This window comes from Pygocentrus nattereri, chromosome 13 (genome assembly GCF_015220715.1).
Source record: "Pygocentrus nattereri isolate fPygNat1 chromosome 13, fPygNat1.pri, whole genome shotgun sequence".
In the NCBI taxonomy this organism is placed as follows: domain Eukaryota; kingdom Metazoa; phylum Chordata; class Actinopteri; order Characiformes; family Serrasalmidae; genus Pygocentrus; species Pygocentrus nattereri.
The window spans coordinates 2,122,575-2,140,699 of record NC_051223.1 but is presented as its reverse complement, the minus strand read 5'-3'; the positions used below and the strand labels follow the sequence as shown (position 1 = coordinate 2,140,699).

The 18,125-nt window shown below is 43.5% G+C and overlaps 2 protein-coding genes across 4 annotated transcripts in view; both read left to right on the top strand.

The window, feature by feature from the left end:
• Positions 1-10,314, top strand: part of prkg1b (protein kinase cGMP-dependent 1b) — a 171,321-nt gene extending 161,007 nt beyond the window's left edge. For all 3 annotated transcript variants that reach the window (XM_037544381.1, XM_017723801.2, XM_037544382.1), the window contains 9 exons: positions 4,567-4,663; positions 5,936-6,075; positions 6,244-6,333; positions 6,444-6,585; positions 6,663-6,826; positions 6,933-7,055; positions 7,150-7,212; positions 7,686-7,752; positions 8,672-10,314. In XM_037544381.1, coding sequence (XP_037400278.1) covers positions 4,567-4,663; positions 5,936-6,075; positions 6,244-6,333; positions 6,444-6,585; positions 6,663-6,826; positions 6,933-7,055; positions 7,150-7,212; positions 7,686-7,752; positions 8,672-8,770 — 985 coding nt within the window. In that variant the 3' untranslated portion in view covers positions 8,771-10,314. The remainder of the gene's footprint in view (positions 1-4,566; positions 4,664-5,935; positions 6,076-6,243; positions 6,334-6,443; positions 6,586-6,662; positions 6,827-6,932; positions 7,056-7,149; positions 7,213-7,685; positions 7,753-8,671) is intronic.
• Positions 10,315-14,290: 3,976 nt separating this feature from the next.
• On the top strand, positions 14,291-17,858 carry dkk1b (dickkopf WNT signaling pathway inhibitor 1b). The gene is made up of 4 exons (XM_017723802.2): positions 14,291-15,225; positions 15,842-15,983; positions 16,840-16,983; positions 17,215-17,858. Exons 1-4 carry the CDS (start codon positions 15,025-15,027, stop codon positions 17,463-17,465), a joined length of 738 nt encoding a protein of 245 aa, XP_017579291.1. The 5' UTR covers positions 14,291-15,024; the 3' UTR covers positions 17,466-17,858.
• The last annotated feature ends 267 nt before the right edge of the window (positions 17,859-18,125 follow it).

The following is an 18,125-nucleotide window of genomic DNA, read 5'->3' as shown; positions in this document are numbered from 1 at the left end:
AAGCACAGACAATGCAACATACAACAGTGCAAAACACAACTGTAGCTCTTTACCTGAAGGACTGAGCCAGCCTTTAGTCAGTTACAGTCTGGGTTAATGATAGTCTAGGTTGTTTTTGAGAAAGCAAACATTAGAGAGATATATGGAAGGAACTGCCACCTTTAGCCTTGGTTTAGCCTTTTGCATAGCAGCCAGTAAGCCTGCCTGCATTGCGCTTCTATTATTTAGCTGCGTCAGACAGCAGTGCAGTCTTGTGGCCAAATGCCGCCATCAAGTTAAGAAATCTGCTGAATCAGCTAGTACTGATTATGTGAATGACTGTATTGTATGTGAAATGACTGTAACTATAAGTATTAAATAAACAAAAAAGGTTTAATTTATTTAACATTAATTCAATCTTGGTATGTTTTCGTGCCATAAAACACAGCATTTACCAAAATATTTAATATTTTATAATGTTTAAAAAAGGGGAACTGTATAAATATCAGGACCTAGCAGTCAGTAGTGGTATCTAAAGGGGAAAAAGGGGTATTGGAGCGTGTCTAGATCTAGTGAAGTTGTTGAAAATAGTACTTTTCCTTTTGTAAAGATAACAGTTTACAGTTGCAAAGCCATTTTTATTGATTGGAAAATAGCCCCGTTTCCCCCATGTGCCGTTAGCCATCACTTAGGCCATCAGGTCATCAGCTGATTGCCTGGATGTCAATAACTGCAGTTACCAGCAATTTCGTACCAGATAGGCTCGGTATTGCAGCATCGATGTTTATCATAAAATGTGTTCTAAAAACTGCACTGATATTGAATAAAGTAATGAGGTCGGGGCAGAATGATGATGACATGACATTTTTTGTACTATTACAAGTTTTTGTATTTTTTTTTTTTTTCATTCTCAATTTTTAAAGTAAGTTTTAAAAAGTTGGGGAGCTGGTTAGAGCTCAGGGAAGCAGAAGAGTAAACTCTCTGCATTTTATTTAGAGAGGCAGTAGCAGCCTGTGAGGCAGCAGTCGGTGTGTGGCTGTAAAATAATCAGGCAATAACAACTTGTCACAGGTCACCAGCACAGAGCAATCGGCCTTTCAGTATTTATCAGCACTACGGCATGAGGAAGCTCTCCAAAGACGTACCCAAATGCTAAGTCGAGTGGATACTCTCTTTATTCATCCACACAGCAGCAGAATGTGTGATGCACAGAACAGAACAGGCCAGAGTGAAACCAGCCTTTTTTCCCTCCAACACAGCTTCATGTACAAATAATAAATCATGATAATAAATGATGGTATGCGGATCAGCACCTCCAGGGTCTTAGCCCGGAAAAGGATGGCATGCCCACTTCAGGTAAGGGGAAAGGACTTGCCCCAGGTGGAGGAGTTTAAGTGACTCGGGGTCTTGTTCACGAGTGATGGGAAGAGGGATGGTGAGATCGGCTGCAGGCTGGGACAGGCGGCAGCAGTAATGCGGTCACTGTACCAGACTGTAGTGGTGAAGAGGGAGCTGAGCCATAAGGCAAAGGTCTCCGTTTACCAGTCGGTCTAGATCCCGACCCTCACCTGTGGTCATGAGCTGTGGGTAATGACCTAAAGAATGAGATCGCGAATACAAGTGGTGGAAATGAGCCTCTTCGCCGGGTGGCGGCTACACTCTATTTGATAGAGTGAGGAGCTCGGCCATTCGGGAGGAGCTCGGAGTAGAGCCGCTACTCCTCCGCATTGAGAGGAGCCAGCTGAGCTGGTTCGGGCATCTGATCCGGATGCCCCCTGGACAACTACTGGTGGGGGTGTACCAGGCGCGGCCTCCCAGGATATGGTCCCGGGGTCGTCCTAGGACCAGCTGGAGAGATTACATCTCCAAGTTGGCCTGGGATCCACTCAGACCAGCGCAACACACACTAACACACCACAAACACGTCAGTGTTACTGCAGTGCTGAGAATGATCCACCACCCAAACAGTACCTGCACTGTGAGGGTCCATGGGGGTCCTGACCACTGAAGAACAGGGTAACAGAGTATCAGAGAAACAGATGGACTACAGTCTGTAACTGTAGAACTACAGAGTGCAGCTATACAGTAAGTGGAGATGATAAAAGGGACAATGAGCGTCGAAACGAGGAGGTGGTCAGAATGTTACGCCTGATTGGTGTATAAATATAAATATCGTTAAGGCCATAACTGTATTCCACAATAAAATGATTGCATCAGTATTGTAACACAACCCAACTTCAGATTGAGTATTTAAAGCGCAAGATCGGACCAATATGTTTGGCGTATCCCACCTTTATGCCTTTTGAATTGATTTTGCACCCTTGAACAGTTATGTGTTGTTTAATTCTCAAGCTAGAACTGTGAATTCCACGTTTACTCGTTGGTCATAACCTGTAGGTGAACTGGCAAGAAGAAGCACAAGAAAGGCTCCACAGTAATGAGTTTGAAACTGCGTTTAGTCCTCAGGGGCATGTATGACCATACCTTTATAGTATGGTAGTGAAAGTGCCAGGGAAACAAGCACTTGTCTAACCCAGAATCGATTTCTTTTGAAGACAGCGCATCACTCAGACTATGCTACTACTTATCTGCCAGGTTTTTTTTTTTTAGCACGTCAGTATCTGAATGCTGACAGAGAGTGCTGCCCTTTGCATGCAATGTGGTGTTTATCCCACTCAAGCATGAAGCCATTTTGCTGATGTAGCATTTTTGCTGGTGTCCTCTGAGGTGTTTTCCCTTCCCATAAATGACGCATTAGATCCTTTGCCGCCCTCGTTCCCTGTGCAGTCAACTTTAAGTGTAAAGCCAGGACTTAAGGGAACACAACCAAAAAAGCTCCAGCATTCATTTCTTATTAGCAACCTTATTACTTTCCCAGGCATGATAGAATCACAATAACAAACGCTTACTCACACTAAGATGTCTGAGAGCCACTAATCTACTAACTGTATTCTAATTTAGTTATTCTTTACTTTTAGTTATAGTTTACTTTTACTAATCAAGTCGGGCGGCACGGTGGCGCGGTGGGTACCGCTGTTGCCTCACAGCGAGGGGGGCCTGGGTTCAACTTCCCGGGCCGGGTGACCGGGGTCCTCTCTGTGTGGAGTTTGCATGTTCTTCCCGTGTCTGTGTGGGTTTCCTCCAGGTTCTCTGGGTTCCTCCTACAGTCCAAAGACATGCAGTCAGGCCAATTGGACATGATAAATTGCCCCTGTTTGTGGGTGTCTGTCTGTCTGCCCTGCGATGGACTGGCGACCTGTCCAGAGTGTATCCTGCCTAGAACTTCCAGCACCCGCCTCCCCGCGACCCTGAGGGAGAAGCGGCTTAGAGAATGGATGGATGGATGGATAATCAAGTCCGAAATTTTACTCCAAAACCATACATGCCCCATCCAACCAGGCCCACAGAAGGTTTTGAATCCACACTTGACTGTAGCCTGAAAGCTTGACACAAACACCACCCAGATTCAGCTAACTAGAGAGTAGTGTCTAGGTCTTGTCAGGTTCAGACAAATATGTCAGGCTCCATGTGTGTTACATAAAAGTGATCAGCTGAAGGACACTGCTTGAAGGACAATTGAGCTTTTCCATTCTTGAGGCACATGACCACGTTCATGTTCTGCAGAGAACAGAGGAGTCAAAGGCAGTTAGGTCGTCCTTCTCGGTGGAAAGTGAACTTTAAGACAGCAGTGGTCACTGATGCTAGTTGTTGGCAGAGGGGCAGAGGTGTGAATGGCATGTTAACTGGGAGAACCTTGACTCATGTTCACAAGCTAAAAATACTGAAGAGGTCATCAGAAAGGCAGTACTAGTGGAAGCTACTACTCGCAGGGGGACACACTTGGAGTGTGTTTTTCCACAGTGACTGTCCTGTAAGCACAAGGACTGGGCTGGTCTTACCATTCATCTGTTGTCCCCGCTTTTTGGAGAACACTCTTTCTGCTGCTCAGGCTGAATCTCTGGCTTTGTTAGTTTCCTATCATCAAGAGATTTGTTAAAAATCTGTAGTTGGAAACTTTCTTTGCTTGCCTTTGGCTACTTTTACTCCAACGAAGAGAGGATGTCCACTTAGGTGGCTGTTGCGTCATTTTTAGTTTGCTAGACCTTGAGCAGATCCAGAGATCCTGAGTGATCAGAGGCTAAGCTTGATGCAGGAAGACTCTGGGTACCTGGACAAATCTGTCTTTTTCCAAACTCGGCTGACACCTCGCCGCAACGCTCGAAATGTAAACTGGAAATGGCGCCTTAACTCTGCCTTTGAGAGGGGCCTGTCGCTAGCACTCTGTCGAACGTGCTCATAAAACAAGGAATCGGAGGTTTTTTGCCAGCCAGATTCTATAAGATCCTCATAACAATATTACTTGGCTTTTTGAGAGGGGTCCATTTGACTGTGCTGCATAATTACCTTTGGTTTGACTAAAAAAGAGGGCAAAATGCGTGAGCTGATTCCTGTCCCAGTGCGGGAGCGGAGAGAGAGGGGGCGAGTCAACAGCATTCCTGCCTCCATTCCTGCTCCTTTCACATTCCCTGTTACGTACACTGTACACACATCTAAGAAGTTCCCCTTTTTTCACTTCAAAAAATGCAGATACGAGGCGGAGAACGCCTTCTTCTCCAACCTGAAGCTGGTGGACTTCAATATCATCGACACCTTAGGCGTGGGAGGATTTGGACGAGTTGAGCTGGTAGGATGGCCAACAAGTTGGGCAGAAATTCATATGCATGCCTTAATTCTTAATTCTTATTCATAACACTGTATGCTTTCTGTTGTGATGCGCTCCGAGCTCCTCTGGCATCTGGAGTACGGCATTAATCAGCTGGGAATGTTTTTCAGTTCTCCTGCGTTATACTTTCGCAGAGGTGTCAAATCCAGGTCCAGAAAGTAAAAGTCCTTCCCAGGATTTTGTTCCAACAGGCTGGCTTCTCTAGTTAGATCACACCACCAGCAGAGCTGTCTAGCCTGTTGGAACAAAATCCTGGGAAGGATTTTTACTTTCTGAACCTGGATTTGACACCTCTGCTTTCCTGCAACTTAAAATTCAATCAGAATCTCCATTGGTAATCCATATATGTTATTCTGTGCTGTAGGAATGGTCAGATCCTACATGGCATGCATGCCGCAGGCCTAGTACATGGGTCAGTTGTAGGAATGTAGCAGCTCTATTTAGGGTAACTTTCCACTACTAGTATAAATCTATGTTAATAGCTCTGTCGTGTTATTGAAGGGCATTTGATCAAAATATCCTAAATCATAGTACCTTTCAAGTCAGTTTCTCATAAGTATCTGAACAACATGAAACACTACAAGAAAATAAAACAAATTTTGCCTTATTTTCAGTGACTAAAATGGAGAAAATAAATCATGACAAATATAAAGCATCCAATTGTTGGACAGACAGTATGTATTCAGCAAATTTCTGTAGGAACAATACTATATTCTGTCCAAGTTTGTCTAATAGAGCATTTCTTTGTAAACCCACAGTACTTGGGAAAGAATTGTTAGGTCACTGCCACTAGATCTCGTCATACACATGTATGAAATGGTAAGAGAGGTTGTCATACAGAGGGAGACATCGTGGTGCAATGCAGACCTGCAGATTTCTTTTCATTCTGTGTCATAAGGAAAAGCCCAGTTGTCAGGGCCTAAAGTGGAACCCCCAAGTCCAGGGCCTATTTTAGGCCCTGCTGCACCACAGTAAAAACAAGTGGCCTTTAGCCAAGGCACATCATGGTGCACAGTGGTGCATTTCATTTGCTCGATAGTTCGGGGGATCAAATGGCCCCAGCTCCCTCTTATGTGAGGAATCTCTCCATCAGTCTGTGTTCAGCATGCCAGAGCCGTGAATAGACCATGACTTATATTCTATAATTATCACTGGCACCTCCAAAAGTAAAATAGTTTGTTTGCACGGTGTTTATGCCTTCATTACAATGCTTGTCTTTGGCTTTTGCCTCAGGTGCAGCTCAAAAGTGAAGAGACCAAGACATTTGCAATGAAGATTCTGAAAAAGCGTCACATCGTAGACACGCGGCAACAGGAGCACATCCGCTCCGAGAAGCAGATTATGCAAGAGGCCCATTCAGACTTCATAGTGAGGTAGATTTTCTGTAATAAATATGCTTTTATTAGTAATAAGCATAGCAAATGTAAAGGGAACAAGTGGCCTCACTGGCTTTCTTTATTATTATTAAAATGTCATCATTTTGAACGAATAATTCTTTTAATCGCTCATGATATGAATTTGTGTTTTTCTATGTTCATTAGGCTGTACAGGACATTCAAAGACAGCAAGTATCTGTATATGTTAATGGAAGCTTGCTTGGGAGGAGAGCTGTGGACCATTCTTAGAGACAGGTAATGTTACTATAACATGCCACAGAGATATTGTTTGAAAAAGTACCGCAAAAAGAGGTTTATTTCAAATTAGGTGCTAGATTCTAATATTTCCAGATGTTCACCTACAGAGGCTCGTTTGAGGACTCCACAACAAGGTTTTACACAGCTTGTGTGGTGGAAGCTTTCGCTTACTTGCATTCCAAAGGCATAATCTATCGGGATCTCAAGCCAGAAAACCTCATTCTAGATCACAGAGGCTATGCCAAGCTGGTGAGTTGGCATCTTTTAAACCCATTAATGATCTTCAACAGAAAAAGGACGGAGTTTATATGTTGGTTTCATTCCAGGTGGACTTTGGTTTTGCCAAAAAGATTGGATTTGGGAAGAAGACGTGGACTTTCTGTGGAACGCCGGAGTATGTAGCCCCAGAAATTATTCTCAACAAAGGCCATGACATCTCAGCAGACTACTGGTCATTGGGTATCCTCATGTATGAGCTCCTGACTGGCAGGTAAAAATAGCCTTTTAACGTTGAGGATATTACATATTCTAAGAACTTTGGAAAAGAAAGAATTGTATTTTCTTCACACGCAGAAGACTCTCTGCTTCTTTTGCAGCCCTCCGTTCTCAGGACCTGATCCAATGAAGACATACAATATAATTTTGAGAGGTATTGATATGATAGAATTTCCCAAGAAGATCACCAAAAATGCTGCCAATCTAATAAAGAAACTATGCAGGTTAGTCCTCCTGAAAGCACCGTCAGCCTGTACACTAGCCAGGTGGTGGGGTCAGTAATTGTCAGATCCTAAATTTTCGCCCTGTTTTATACAGGGACAATCCGTCTGAGAGATTGGGAAACTTGAAAAATGGGGTGAAAGACATCCAAAAGCACAAGTAAGTACTGTGATGAGTCGCATTATACACTGCAGAGATATATTTTAGAGGCCCATATCATGGAAACTTTGCCAAAAAAAAGTTTGAGGTAGTATTTATACGTTGTTAAAGTTTTCAAAATTTGACATTCACTCCCCAGTCATGCCAACACATTTATATGTGTCTTTGTATGTGTCTGTATGTATCTATCCGCCTACAGTAGTTTAGCCCCACTCATTCACACTAATGTTATAGGGAGCAGGACTGAGGACTCTTTAATAAGGCACAATATAGATCAGCTAGTTAGAACAAATGCCATTTATCAGTCTTCTTAATACTAGAGCATAAAGGCAGGTTGGAAAGTGTTGATGTTAAAATGAATTATGATAGATTTCTGTGCGTAAACTCATGCAAATGCCATAAATGGACCACAGGAGAAAAATGATGCACTGCTGAGCTTGTATTACTCCTGACCTTTTCTCTGTGTACCACAGATGGTTTGAAGGCTTTAACTGGGAAGGGCTGCGCAAAGGAACTCTCACCCCACCGATTATCCCTGATGTGAGTTTTACGTTGTGTAGTTTGCAGATGGATGACAATAGTACAACAATCATACAGTTAAAAACTTAAGTGTGATGGTTCAGCCAAAAACCAGATTCACACAATTTCCCTCTTACCTCAGATCCATTTGATCAGACAAGACAGGTTTGTTGTCTGAAGTTTGGTTCTCTAGTTCTACTCTGGAGCTGCAGTTCACATGTACCAAAAGCTTACCTGTTAACTGTATCGGCTTAAGGTTTGAAGATGCCTACTAGTACAAGTGGAGTAAGGACACACTCATATGAAAACCAAAATTGAAAAACCCGAGAGATTAGTTTTATATTGTTTGTAGTTATATCATTTTTATATATTTTGTAGCTGGCTACAAAACAGCTGGCTAAATAATAGTAAATATTAAATTGTAAAATTATGAAAATACAATAAGTTATGATTTCTCAAAGGCATCTAAAGCTGAATTCCAGAGCATCTCCACTATAGCAACAGAAAACACCTTAATTTGTAAAGCGCACGGATTTACAGCACAAAAATATGTACAATATTAGCACGCAGGTTGCTTAAGTGTTCGCCCAGCAAACTCTAAAGACATATTTAATCGTTTTTGGATCTTTTCAGCCAGATTTTTCAGCTTTTTTTCTGTTTTGGCCAAAAACTGAAAGTGCCACTTTCAAAAATTCTTGGACGAAAATGTTAGACGGCCAATATTTTGGTATCAGCATTCCTAGTTTTTCGTTATGCAGCTTTTTTGTCTGTTTTTGTGATTTGAGTGGTTTAAGCTTCAATTACTTCTACTAGTGTATTATTCCAACTGTTGGAAGGCTAAAAAGCAAGTTACAGACACTGGATGTTTTTGCTGACCATTTGAGGACCATTTGATTTTTTTGTCATACCATTCCTTTACAACTTTGCACTCCTCCACCAGGTGTCATCGCCCACCGACACCAGTAATTTCGACAGTTTCCCTGAGGACAGCGAGGATCCGCCGCCTGATGATAACTCAGGCTGGGACGCTGATTTCTAAACCCAGGCCACGTGAAGTGCCCAGATCAGCCCATAATGATTGTGGACCTCCAGGACATGGCTGTGTTTGAGTGACTGCTGCTCGAGGAGGTGGACATTGAAAAAAGGAACAGTCCAGCTCTGGGTCACCATGATGCCTTCTACCAATGCTGCTCCCCCTCCTGCAGCTACATTGGGATGTCCCAGCTCCCTGCAGCACTAGACAAGTACCATAACCGTCCAAGCTCCATTCGCTCCTGTGCGATTAGCCCTCGGCCTCAGACAGTCCTGGAAGCAGACTGTGATAGCTTCATCTCATATAGCGTTATTTCTCTTCGTTCGTGGTGCCCTTACTCTTCGGTTTCATTTGCCTTTCACTGATAGCTCAAGCAGCGCTGTCAGCTAGTGCATAGATTGCACTTAAAGAAGGGAGTATTGGAGAACACTTGGAGTGGTACTGACAAAGTTCCATGGTCTTTGGTTTAATCTGAGCTTTAATTTGTTAGTCACTATAACAATATATGATAATGCATATACATGGTTATTACTTTTGAAATATACACTTTCCAATGCCACACCTGGTTATACGCAGAGGTACTGCACATGATACATTTGCAGGGACTTAAGGTCCTTAAGTTAGTGAAATGCCTTTCTTTATTAATCCCTTTTAAGGCCTTTTATTTTGTTCACATTTTTTTTCTCATGCTTAAAATCCCACTTATGTGTACTATTTGTTTTTAAATCACTTTAAACCACAGCAACAACACAAGTGCATTGCGTTCATTCATCCATTCATTTGCGTTATACCAAATCTGACTTAAGCACGGCTCAGTGCCTACAGGTTTCGTACCACCAGGGGGCAGGCTGTGACAAATCCAAGTGATCCTTAGTGTGCCAGTGTGAAGGCAGCAGTCAGAGCACAGAGAAACACATGAAGAATCAGCAGAGGACATCATCATGAACATGCTGTCATGCTGCCGTTGGACCCAGTCACGAATGCCAGCCACGCATGTATCAGACCTTTCAACCTTTCACGCAAAGCAGGCCCACAGTCCACTCCATCCATCTAAACGATGACTAGAAGACTGCCTCCTGAAGGCTGACGATAGCTTGAACAGAAACTACTGTGCTGGAAAACAAATTATGGATTTTTTTAATTTATTGTAGGACCAGAGGTGAATATTTGTGTACATATTCAGTGCTAATATTTTGTGATACTCGTAGAAAAGAAAGAAAAGTTTATTGTCAGAGTAAATCCAGCTATATTGTTTAATTTGTTCGGAATATGTTTTACCTGTATGGTGTTTTGTAGAGTTGGTCGATCTCCTTCGTCCCCTACTTCTCCAATGACTCCATGACAGAGATCGTGTGCTTGTCACAGTTTTTGGCATTAATGGAAGTGCCTTAACACAATGGCATTCGACATCCACCCCAATGTTTGTTTCGATGCTGCATGACTAGGTCAGACGCCTCAGAAAAATGTAACCCTTACTCGTTTGTGGCTTTTTTTAAGGTTCAGCGATTTATATGCCGTTTTCTTACAATAAAAGCATCGTTCGAATTAAAGTTCCTTTCTCCGTTCGTCTGTACGCCGTCGACTCACCACGCTGCTGCTTTGCGTGAACTAAAACAGGTTCCACTTAGTCCTAAACTCATTGTGACCCCAGCAGAGAGCGGTGAGCTTTGATTTTAGCTGTGAGAAAAGACTGACTCATATCAGCTGGTGATAATGATTTGTAAACAGCTCTCTTCCCTGCCCTCTCCAGCACAGATAAACTTGGAAAACGGCCGCCCTTTACCAAACACCGTCGCATAGACATCAAAAGGCGAAGTCACAGGGGGTACAGATCACATCAGTGACCCTTAAGTCACAGAGCTATGATTGTGAGTCACATCACTCTGAATGAGACGCAGCTAAAGGACTTGAAGGTAAAAATGTCGTAGTGTGGCCCACTGTGAGTAAAGCCGGTGGCATTAAATGCCACAGTTAAATCCTGGAATATTCCGAGCGTAATACCCTTTTCCAGCGTTTAAATGACTCGACCTCTTAATAACGGGTGTTCTAGTGAAGGCCTTGGTTCTAAACGGAACCAGGAACACTCTAAGAATGATCTGAACGTGTCAGTGGTTCTTTGCAATTAATTCTTTCATAGCAACGGTTGCAGATTGAACAAGAAGACTGGCACAATGTGAATTCACCCAACTGAGAAACTGTATCACACTCAGCTTTCATATTGATTTTACACATTTTTACAACGCTTGGATCGACTCGAGCGACTAAAGAGGCTACATTTAAATGAAGCCAATGTTAGCTTGTTCCCCACCTGCGTAGTTTCAGTTAGCTCCAACAACAAAGTCCGTCTTGGTGCTGTAGCATTGCAAACTGGAAACTCAATGTTGTGCATCTCTAGACAGACACTGCAGCGGTCTGAGGTGGATAATTGACCTATTTTGCCAGTTTTATACTGTAAAAGCTTCTACATCCTTGCAACAGTTACTACAGGACCATGTCTAAGAACACAATTGGTGTATTTTGAAAAAGTGCCTACTCCACATGTATGGTCCATTGTACGTTTGCTTAGTGAAGCTCATTCAGCGTCTAAATCGTGTATTGTAAGTCAGCTCATATTAACGCAAGCTCCCGAGGCCAGTTAGAGTGACAAAAGAACAGTTTTCATCTAGCTCCAAGCACAGCAGCACGCCTTTGTGTCAACAGAGGACACCAGTGCTTCTGGAGCTTCATCAGAGAAACCAGAGAAATGCATCACCCTCGTCTGCTTGGATCCAGCTCACTGCTGTACCAGGGAAGAAAGAGCTTCTGGAGAAGGCAGAAGCCTCATTTTTGGTGTTTGGTTCAACACTGTAGGTGCTAAATTGACACACGGTGTTTGGCTGGATTCAAAATGAAAAAGATCACCAACAAGGTTTATCTGCCTTTTCTTCAGTTTTGGATGTTGAGAACTTTGCTTGGTGACAGAGACGTGGTGGCATAGCACGAACTGTAACCCTAGCCGAACCTCAGCTCGTTCACCTTCACATAGAACGTGGCCTGGGCGAAGGTTTCAGTGCCTTTTATACATTGTTTTTCCAGTATCTTAAGGCAGCAAGGAAATCCAAACTGTACTGAAGTTGGCAGAAAACGCAGTGCGTATTGCTGCTGCTGGAACAAAACCACATATCTCCATTTTTCAGTTTTTGACATAATTTGAAAATGCCTGTTGCCTTAAACACTGTGCATAATTTCGTTGAACGGACCAAAAGAATTGGACAAAAATTGCTTGGAAAAAATTCTGGTTCTACTGACTTACGTTAAAAGTAAGTCTTTTTTTTGTGTCTCCTGTAAAGTCATCATGTGGATATATGATATATATGGAGATATGAGGTTCCAGCAGCATTATATTCCCGCTAGAGGATGTATTAACTTATTTCCACAGACAATCAAAATACCATTTCATTTGTCCCAGGGTATTTAGTCTTATCTCATATATATATATATATAAAGCCTCCCAGAGCTGGGCTGTCTGGAGGAGTGGAGCACTGTCCAGTATCTTTAGGATGAGTCAGAGAGGTGTTCATGATACAGAACTAACTTAAAAAGCTAAGTAACCTGGTTGCCTTAAAGGTTTGAGTTCATGTAACATTTAAAAGCTTCTTTTTTCTCTATTTTAAGGCAACTAAGTCACTTGCTTTAACTTAAAACATTGAATATTTTTTAACAGTGCAGTTCCTGACCTCACAAATGAGGTGGTCGAATGCAATCAGCCCAAGCCTTTCAAGAAGACTAAAGGCTGTCACTGCAGCAAAGGAGGGCAAACCTGCTTTTACTACTGTTGAGTTCTGGAGGAGCACTGAGTGAGCAGGTGTCTACAAACCTTTGGACATACAGTGTGTCTGTTTCAAGAAAATATTGATATATTTATTGATTGATTGATTGATTGACTGGCCGTCCTGTGCTGTTATCTACAGTGGTCACTCAGGTAATCTTGCAGGGGATGGGCAAGGCTGCCACGTTGTAATACTGTGACGTGAAACGCCCCTAAACCGAATTTCAATCCATATTCGGATTTGTAAGAATTCCTTTTCACGTTTTTGCTGTTCAGCGTCCGCACAATCCGATTTGTGAGCCGACACCGGATTGAGGCTGCGTGTGTGAACAGAAGCATCATGCGCCAAGCATCGTCCGTGGCGTTGGAGAGCAGGACTGCCTGCCATGGTGCTAAATGAATTTGCTGAGCACGATGCCTGCGAGCAAACGGAGGGTCTGCGAGAGGGTCGAGCACGCAGAAGTCCGATTCAGACGCAGCTTCCCGTTCCCGTTTGATGTGTCCCTCATCAAAGGGCGCTTCTGCCCCGGCCTCGCTTTTACACCGCTGCGGCCTTTGGATCGCACAATTAAAACAAAGCCAAGAGACGAAAGAAATGGCGCTGAATGCTGCCAATTCACGTTTAATGAAGTGTATTGAACGTTTGTCCTGTAGTCGCCTATTATAACCAACCTCGGTCAACAACATCAAAGCCCAGTGTTTAGAAGGTCAGCCCAAAGCATTCTGGCAGACAGGCACTTTGAGACTGTTAAACCGTTAAATGATTTCACGCTCAAAATCACCACATCTAAGGATCTTAGAGAGGAGGACACACGAACAGCGATACTGGGCTCGCAGGGTTTGTTCTGCTGGATATATTACTCTTCAAAACACGCTACACTCTCTAGAAAGATGTTTCAACGGCTCTTTAGTAAAGGGAACGGTTCTGTTTAGAACCATGAGCTCTACATGGAACTCTTTCTTGCTTCTTTGCGAGGTTCTTCAGACTGATGGAGTCTGGTTCTGTATAGAATCTTTTGGAAAATGCTTGTATATATATATATATATATATATCTCACCAAAAGCTGCTCTTCTGTTGATACCAAGCTCGTTGGAACAGAAGAACCCTTTCTTGGAGCCATTTCCAAGAAGGTTCTATGCTATACAGAACACCATGCAACACATTCTCCATCCATCCCAAGAAACATTCGTCCACACAAAGAACCATTCCTGTGGTTCCAAGCAGAACCATTCCCTTGATTGGTTTAGGAACCCTTGAAGAACCATGGTTTTTAAGCGTGTAGAGAATCTTTTAACTCATCGTGCCCCGTGAAGAGCACATAAAGGTCAAAATGAATTGGGATCTATTTTCAATCGACCTCCAGTCTTCAAAACTGCAGGCTGGACTCAAATCACCGGGTATGATTAAGACTAAAGCCTCAGCGCGGTCGATGCTCCGTCTCGTCACCGCGGAGTGTTAATCAGCTACTATTTACTGAAAAGCAGAGACTGAATGGTAATTAATTCGGCAAACTTTCCCCTCCTCCTCATTTGCATCCGCTCTTTGATCTTCGCCTCTTGTTTTATCAACTGCATTTCAAAGTGCCTCCGTTACAATTAGGGCCTCGCATCAAACGCGGCTAATGGAGCGAGAATGACTTCTTGTAGCGCGCACACGCAACCGCGCTCAGCCTGACTGAAACGGCGCGTCGAGGCTTTAGGTCTTAAACTTATTATTGACTTATTATTTATTTCATTACTCATGTATTTACCGCGCCCCCCCCCCATCTCATTACTCTGGTGCCTTGAAAAAAAAAAAAAGATAACTGACAAAAATGATAAATGACGATAAATAACGACAAAAGTGGTAGCGCCCTTTAAATAGACATCAAAACAACGCATGGCACGCGCAATATTTTAAAAATCAACTTTTTTTCCCACGAGTTGAGCAATCAATAAAAATTACACTACTTTAAATAAAGTCAATAAAGTAAAATAAGACAAAATCCGCGTCTTTCTGCGGGACTCCCCATAATAATCCCGCCTGATTAGAACGGCTCTCCAATACACATTCCCTTAATCCCGGTTAAAGCGCGCATAACAGCTCCCTTAATAGACTTCTCCGCTTTGTGTTTGATGTCAGCTCGTGATGCCTCAAACACACACACACACACACACACACACACACACACACACACACACACGCACAGAGAAAGCTCCCTGCCGGCAGCGGTCCGGGCTCCGCGCCCCAGCAGCGCTTCTTTTGAAATCTCACCGCCCTTCCTTTGTAGCTGTCAGAGAGGGGCGGGAGCGCCGACACTTGGGCGGGTATAAACGAGGCGACAGGCGCTCATGACCGCTCAGAAAACAGCGAGCCAGCCGCTCAGCCTCCAGGAGCTCCAGCAGCCGGGAAATTAGCGAGTCTCTCCGAGGAGCATCTACTTCACCCGCTTCACCTTCTACCCACAGCGCCATGTGGCTCGCGGTGTTGACCGCTGCCTGCGTGTCTCTGCTCAGCTACGCGGAGCTCACGACGGCGGCCGGCGGCTTATTTAACTCCAACGCCATCAAGGTGGCTCCAGCTGTGGCCAGCTCGAGGCCGGCGGTCAGCGAGAGCCCACAGGTGTTCCCCGTGGACGAGGGCGCTCAGAACTTCGCCACCGACACGATGCAGGTGAGGCTCCAGCCCGCATACTTCTTTTTTTCGTGTTCTGCGGGGTGACACAACTATCTGTGAGTAGACCCTAAGTGGTGCTCACGTCACTGTCCGAGTGGGAAAGAAACGTTGACGCGCTTTTGATTGACGTGACGTGATCTGGGTTTTTTTTTTTTTTTAAAAACTGCATCCCTGATCGGGTGGAAAGGACAGGTGTTGTAATTTGGTGTCGTTGTTGTTTAGTAATTTGGAAAGTGACGCCCAGGACGCGGTAATGGAAGCAGGATGATCGGCCCAAACGGAGGAACGGAGTTTGCTCTGTTTTTCTCCCGCAGTTCATCCTTTCTAGTCGCGTTATTAGGTCTCAGAACTTTAATATTTAATATTTTTCAGGTTTCTGTGTTGGGTTGGTGTAGTGTAGTGGTTAACACCTCCACCTTCTACACTGTAGACTGGGGGGTCAGCCCTCACCTGGGCAAACACCTTTACACTATACCAATAGGAGTCCTTGGGCAAGACTCCTAACGCCGCCTTGGCCTCCCTGTGTAAAATGATCAAATTGTAAGTTGCTCTGGAGAAGAGCGTCAGCCAAATGCCAGAAATGTAAACATGTTTTTTCTCTCCTGAAATGCAGCCACTCGTTTGCGTGGTTGACGAGCAGTGCGCTGAAGATGAGTTCTGTTTCCGGTCACGCGGCGCGTGCCTCCAGTGTAAGAAGCGGAGAAAGCGCTGCATCCGGGACGCCATGTGTTGCCCTGGCAACCACTGTAACAACGGTAAGAGTCTTCTTATGTATAAGCCAACATGAGAGTTTTATTTCAAAACGGACGTCCTGAAGCCACCTTGACTACTTAAAGTGCTACTTAGGGGCAGTCGTGGGCTGGAGGTCAGGGAACTGGCCCTGTGACCAGAAGGTTGCTGGTTTGATCTCCAGTGCCGACAGCCCATGACTGAGGTGTCCTTGAGCAAGACGCCTAACCCCCAACTGCTCCCTGGGCGCCGTGGATAGGGCTGCCCACCGCTCCGGGCAAGTGTGCTCACTGCCCCCTAGTGTGTGTGTGTATTCACTAGTGTGTATGTGTGTGTTTCACTTCACGGATGGGTTAAACGCGGAGGTGGAATTTCCCCGTTTGTGGGATTAAAAAAGTATCACTTAACTTACTGAGCTGTATGTAGAGATTGCGCAATGCCACGTTTACTCTTCAAGTACGGATGCTGAAATCTTTAGGATATTTTTTCTTTAAAAAGTATTAATTAGCTACTTTCTATAGAAGCATTAGGCTATAATGCTCAAACTACTGAAAAACATTACAACCCCAATGCAAGACATTTTGCAGCTAATAATGTATACACACACACACACCCACACACACACACACATGCTGTGTATATATAGCCGCTGTCTAAAAACAAATATCTTCAAAATGACAGCTTTGCAGGAGAACACAAAAATATTCTTCAATTTCAGCGTAAATGTACGTAAAGAGATGATTTTAGATGATTTTAAATGATGGAGAAATAAAAATGGACATACTTTTTTTTTTTTTCGGACACTGCTGAGCAAATGACTAGTCCACTACAAAATGCCTTAGAACACAGTTCTAAAAATGCCAATGTTTTTGTTTTTTAAAGGAGTGTGTCAACCAAATGACCCTGACATTGCTCTGCAAGCTGGAGTAGAAGAGCTTGTGCTTGTCAGCACCCCACATGAGGACAACGCCACAGCAGTACTGCAGTCCAAGCCAGCGAATCAAGGTCTACCTCAAAACCTGAAAGGTAATCATCATTAACCATGTTGTCTTATAATTTGGCCCATCAAGTTCTATGATTATTATTGAGATCTATTACCCAGCAACTCTTATAAATTCAACACTGATACCTAGTTATGAGCGCAAGAAGGGAACTCTAACACCGATGGGTTAAGCGGTTAAGACGTTATGCAGTGGATACTGTAGCCATTCCACAGTGTAGCACTTGGTCTGACTCTCTCTTTCAATTGTGTTTCAGGTCTTGATGGCGAGACCTGCCTGAGATCTTCTGACTGCGCAGAGGGGCTGTGCTGTGCTCGTCATTTTTGGTCCAAGATCTGCAAGCCTGTCCTAAAAGAAGGCCAGGTTTGCACCAAGCACAAGCGGAAAGGCACCCATGGACTGGAGATCTTCCAGCGCTGCGACTGTGAGGAGGGCCTGTCTTGCAGGACGCAAAGAGGAGACCACAGCAAGTCCACGCGAAGCCTCCATACTTGCCAGAGACATTGAAATGCAATGTGCCGACATCAAGGATATTTTTCCTGAAAGCTCATGGACAGTCGGACCAATCTGAAAGAAAAAAAAAAGCTGAGTCAGCGGAAGATGGATTTTGATTGGGATACTCTGTTTTTTTTTTTTGTTTGTTTGTTTGTTGTTTTTAATCCCGTTCTTATTTCTTTCTATCTACAGTTTGTGTGTCAACATTGCAGAGTAGATATAAATGTTTCTCTATGGAACTTGGCATTTGATGGTTGCAGTACATTACTGTATTGTAAATACTATAAGGAAGTTGGCACTTAAATGTTTTTTTTTGTCAACACAGTGATTTATGAGGATGCATCACACCTTCTACTAGTTTATTGTAAATGTATATACAGATTTCCACATTCATATAGAGTTTGATATATGTCTATTTTTATTCTAAATAAAGAGTGTAATGATATTGGATACAGTGATTCACATCTTGATCACACATATAAACAGAGTTTTTGGATGTTTTACACAGGGATGGGTGTTAAGGGTGATAATCATTAATCACTTACATGTTAATCATCTCTTGAGAATAACATCATAGCGAAAACAACATCAATAGAAAACTGCATAGTTTTGACCAACTACATCATTTGACACTGGGCAGCTATAAGCACTATAAGCAGGTTCTCATGGGGC

Bases quoted from the DNA above. Each gene is read 5' to 3' on its own strand.
- dkk1b (XM_017723802.2), top strand. From the start codon at position 15,025: ATGTGGCTCGCGGTGTTGACCGCTGCCTGCGTGTCTCTGCTCAGCTAC. The intron at 15,226-15,841 runs GTGAGGCTCCAG...CCTGAAATGCAG, and splicing joins TCGCCACCGACACGATGCAG to CCACTCGTTTGCGTGGTTGA. The intron at 16,984-17,214 runs GTAATCATCATT...ATTGTGTTTCAG, and splicing joins TCTACCTCAAAACCTGAAAG to GTCTTGATGGCGAGACCTGC.